The sequence below is a fragment of the Nicotiana attenuata genome, chromosome 11 (genome assembly GCF_001879085.1).
Source record: "Nicotiana attenuata strain UT chromosome 11, NIATTr2, whole genome shotgun sequence".
NCBI classification, from domain to species: Eukaryota; Viridiplantae; Streptophyta; class Magnoliopsida; order Solanales; family Solanaceae; genus Nicotiana; species Nicotiana attenuata.
In genome coordinates, this window is record NC_031999.1 from 34,579,410 (window position 1) to 34,584,341 (window position 4,932).

Consider the following 4,932-nt stretch of genomic DNA (forward strand, 5'->3'; position numbering starts at 1 on the left):
TATTCAGTAGCATATGTAGATACAAGGGTCCCGACACAATTGCTCATATATTGGCACACCATAATCCGTATGTACCAAAACCTAATATCGGCATTTTACACTAATTTTTTGCCGATATGTATTTATGTGCACCATAGTAGCTAGGTCACTTATATTTGTGTTGGAAACGTTGAATTCAGTTTAACCTATTAATTATGTGCTACATATGTACTTAAATGTAGTAGAGCACCCATCAGGGGCGGATCTACATGCAGATTTTGGGTGCTCAAGCACCCATTATCTTTGACAAGATTTAGTAAATTTGTATAGGTAATTATAAAAATATTTAGATAAATATTGATTGAGCACCCATAATTAAACTCTTTTTTCCTCTTCTTTCAAATTTTTTATCAGTGAACACCCACGACTTTAAAATCCTGGATCCGCCACTATCACCCATTACATGAACTTCTTGGATCAGCCACTGCACACCTACATAGGTTTCTAACAATATTTGAACTTATGGCTAATGGTCCACGTTAACACTATATCCTTTGTTTTTCACAAGTACTCTTCTTTTTATTTTTATTTTTTTCACAAGTACTCTTCTTGATCTCTCATTTGTGTGAGATACACAGAATCAGTACACATTTGTTCCAAAGGTTTAAAGTATGTGTACTGATAATATAAAAAAATATTTAAACAATTAAGTAACAGCTTGTATATATGGTAATTATTGATAAATTGCTATGATAATTAATAATATGATAAAAATAATAACTAAACTACTATCACATATTTAAGTTTTTACCAGTGTCTATCTGCGTTTTTTGGATAGCCGGGACCCGATGTTGATTTCCGATTTAAATATCGGCGTAAGGTTTGGGGCGGCCCATCTGATTAGTTCAGCTATCACTGCTGGAAATCCCTTCACTCTTGAACTACTTGAACAAGAAGGGTAGTGGATGCTATCGTATATAAGAAAAATTGCTACATTTTGGCAGCGGTTAGCTCTCTTTAACTAGAAATTTGATAAGAGAAGTGCTACTTAAATCCTTGTTCCGATATCCACCTCACGCCACCAAACCACAGTGAGATCCAAGGAAAAAAAGAAATGCATAATCTTGGCCAAGAAAAAACACGAATAAGTATTTACGACGTCCTAATTTTATCCGGCAAGCAAACGGATAAGCTGGGAATAAAGTAAACATAGAGTTCAAAACCAACCAGAAAGAAGAAGCATCGAGTTCAGAACCAACCATAAAGCCAATTCAAAATCATCCTCAGAGTAGAAAAACCTAGGAAACAAAAACCAAACACAGAAATATGCATATTGCACACATCCTCATGCCGGCACAAAATAACAAAAAACAATTCCTTTCCTTCTAAGAAAGAGGAGCTTACAGTAATAAAATGCAAAATCTTTCCAACAAACGACAAATTAAATTAGTAACATCCCATCATGCCAATTGATGTCTTCCTTCATGAAGAATATATAACAACTTTTCTTAATTTCTCTACCCCTATATATTCTCTAACAAAATCAGGAATAATGGGATTAATTATTCGATGACCTAATTAAGGTCTTGGCGGTGGAAAGAATTGCGTACCAGCCATGAAAGCAGAAAGTTGATGATTTGGATATATGGAAGCTGGATCAAACATAGCAATAGAAACGCCCTGCTGCTGTTGGCTACTTGCGGCGGCTGTGGCGCCGGCGATGAAATTAAGCGGTTGCGATGAGCTCTCTCCTGCACCTCCTCCACTACTACTATAGCGACTCTGGTCAGGTCCTTGGTCATAAAGCATTCCTTTGAAAATGTGGCCTCCAATATTCACAGCTGTTTGATAAGCATAATGTTGTTCTGCATCTTCGACTCCACTCACTTTTACGCAGCGGAATACTGCTGGAGAACTCACTTCTGGAGGAAAATGACTACTCACCTCTAACCCTAGACAGTAATTACACCACAAAACTAAATATTGAGTCCTTTCAAATTCGAAAAGAATGAAAGATTATTTAATTTCCAGGACTACAAATACTATCAGTAGGGAAAAACAGTGAAAAAAAGGTCTGCTGGTCAACATATGTATGATTATAAATAGTTTATTTAATCTGGACGTAGCTATGAATATCATCACCATTTTGTTCTTGATTTTTTGTTTCCACTTGCTTTTAGTTAACTTCATACAAGTAAAAACTACAGTGATCGTAGTATGAGGCATTTTAAAGGAATTTAGTGAGAACTTGGCCCAAAGTAATTACTACTCCATATTTAATATTTAAAGAAGAAGTAATGTTACCTGAAGAGGTAGTGGGTAAACGAGTGTAGGCAAGAGAGGAACCAGAGATATTGTCTCTTGGCCTTTTGGGATGATTTTCTGAAAATTGTTGTTGCCTTTCACGCCTTCTAGCTGCAGGAACCCAAGTACTTTTAACATGTGTTTGACACTGAAAGCCTCTACCCCTACAGCAAGTTCTACACCTCGAATGTGGGCAATCTTTCTTCGCTTGATTCCCACAATCTTGGCAATTCACATTCCCTTGATCTCCACTGCTACTGCCTCCTCCCCTCATATTCATAACCCTAAACCCTAATGATCTACAAGAATTACTGTTGTTATTACTAGGTTTACTACAACTAGCTGGACCCACGCAAATAGAGAAATCTACATGATCTTGCTCTTGATTTTGTTGTTGTCTTTGTTGTTGCAACTGTTGCCATAGCTTGAAACCCTTGTTGTAGATCTCTTCGTTCTTGAACAGCAACAAATTATTCGTAGCTAATTCTTCTTGTTCTTGCTCTTTCCCCCCACCTAGACTGAAAAACCAAGACATATTCTACTCCTAGAAGCTATATCTAACCTCAATTTTGATTGCATATCCATTGCCAAAAGAGACCCGGCCCCCCCTCAACCTATACGGACAAATAGGGTAAAGGCAAGTATATGAACTATGGGGTTTTGATGATAACCATGTTAATTTTTGTAGTAGCAGTACTGGGGTAGTAATTTTTTAATTGGGAAAATTCTGACTTACTGTGGGTTTTGTTTCCTTCGCAGCTTTTCAGGACAAATTGTAGGAATTTTTTAGGGTAACGAAAAATAAAAAGATCGTTGATCCCCTTAATAATTCTCTCTCTTCTTATATATCTTTGCTTTCACTTCACTTGGATTCTTTGTCGTCGATTTTGATTACGGTGCATTAAATTTATAGCTCTGTGACGCCGCCATGGAGACTGCAATCTTTCATCTGCAGCAGATCAGAGCTAACCTCAATTTAAGACTAACAGCAGTACATACTCTCCTCTCTCTCTCTCTCTCATACACTTTTTCTTTATCTACCCTGCAATCCAAGTTTGGGTATTTTGAGCCAAATATCTTGCTACTTCTACACTTCTCTCACATTTGATAATAGAATTTTAAAAGTTTACAATTCAAATATAATTATAAGCTACAATAATTACCTACACTAATAGTAGTATGTAGTTTTTCTAAACGGTTAACTATTACTCCCTCCGTTTCAATTTAGATGAGGTAGTTTGACTCGGCGAGTACTTTAAAGGAAAAAAAGGACTTTTAAAAATTGTAATCTTAAAAGTTTAAGGGATAAAAACTTTGTGGGACCATGACATTTGTGTGGTTATAAAAGCTTGTCATTAAGGATAAAATGGGTAAAATGAAGAGTTTAAAGTTGAATTATTTTCAAATTCAGAAATGTGTCATTTATTTTGGAACAGACTAAAAAGGAAAGTACCTCATCTAATTTGAAACGGATGGAGTATATTTTTTTGGCAATATTAAGCTCCCGTTTAGCTATAAATTTTGGGATTTTTTTTTTCAAATATATGTTGGTTTATAAATTTTTAACCATTTTTTGAGAGCTTTTGAAAACAAAATCTTCAAATTCCAAAAATATCTCTAGTGTAATTTTTGAAGTTTTCTACTCACAAAACTTTAAATTCTAGTACAGTAAAAAGTATGTCCAAATACAATTTCAACTTTCAAAAATCATTTTTCATCTCACCTTAAAAAAACTCTTTTTCAATTTCAACCAAATGTATGTCCAAACGCTAGCTAAGTCATTTGCACCCGTTTGGCCATGATTTTTGGTACATTCTATTAACAAAAAAAAAAAAAACAAATACACTCTTTGTTCATGGAACATGATCAGTTTTTTTTTAAAAAAAAAAAATGGTTTCCCGGAAAATGGTTTAGGATAGTATTTTGGTGAATTTTTTTCTTTCACTCACAAAACTTTATATAAGTTTTTTTTTTTCAAATAAAATACCTGTCCAAATACAACCTCAACTTCCCAAAATTATTTTAACACAATTTCAAAAATTCTTTTTTCAAGTTTCAACCAAATCAATGTCCAAACTTTTGCTTTAAAAAGTTGTACCAGCTATTATGGTGTGTATTCGCAGAAGAGGATAACCTGGCAGCTAGCAATAGTTAATTACTTGGAATTGTGAGTGTAATCGAAAAAGTAAGCAAATATACTTAGAAAATATACTGCATATATATGTTAAGCTTTATGGTTTTCTTTTCATTATGTTAAACTATTTACCAATAGAAAAATCATTTACACTATTAATGCATTTGACTTCAATCATTAAGTTTTAAATAATATGTTATTATACAAATTATTCAATTTTTATTTTTCAATTTAACTATGTATTCATATTGGGAGTTCACTAATCTTACCAATTCTCATCCACACTGGTCGGTCACTAATGGTAATAAGACCCTTCTCACTAAAGGTTCTCAATTTGCACTTCTATACACTTTTGAGAACGAAAAAGGAATCCCGCGTTTCATATTGTGAGAGGACGACGTTTGGTTATTCAATATTGATATTTGAATTATATTAATCTTATGTTTGATGAAATTAACTAATATCGACAAGAATGTTATACTATGATAGTACTCTCTCCGTTCACGTTTACTTGT

General features: G+C 34.0%; 1 protein-coding gene across 1 annotated transcript; it reads right to left on the reverse strand.

Moving 5' to 3' along the window:
- On the reverse strand, positions 1,335-3,291 carry LOC109235029 (protein SHI RELATED SEQUENCE 5-like). The gene is made up of 2 exons (XM_019401042.1): positions 2,284-3,291; positions 1,335-1,931 (listed from the first exon to the last, which is right to left on the reverse strand). The coding sequence occupies exons 1-2, from the start codon at positions 2,816-2,818 to the stop codon at positions 1,558-1,560; spliced, it is 909 nt and encodes a 302-aa protein (XP_019256587.1). The 5' UTR covers positions 2,819-3,291; the 3' UTR covers positions 1,335-1,557.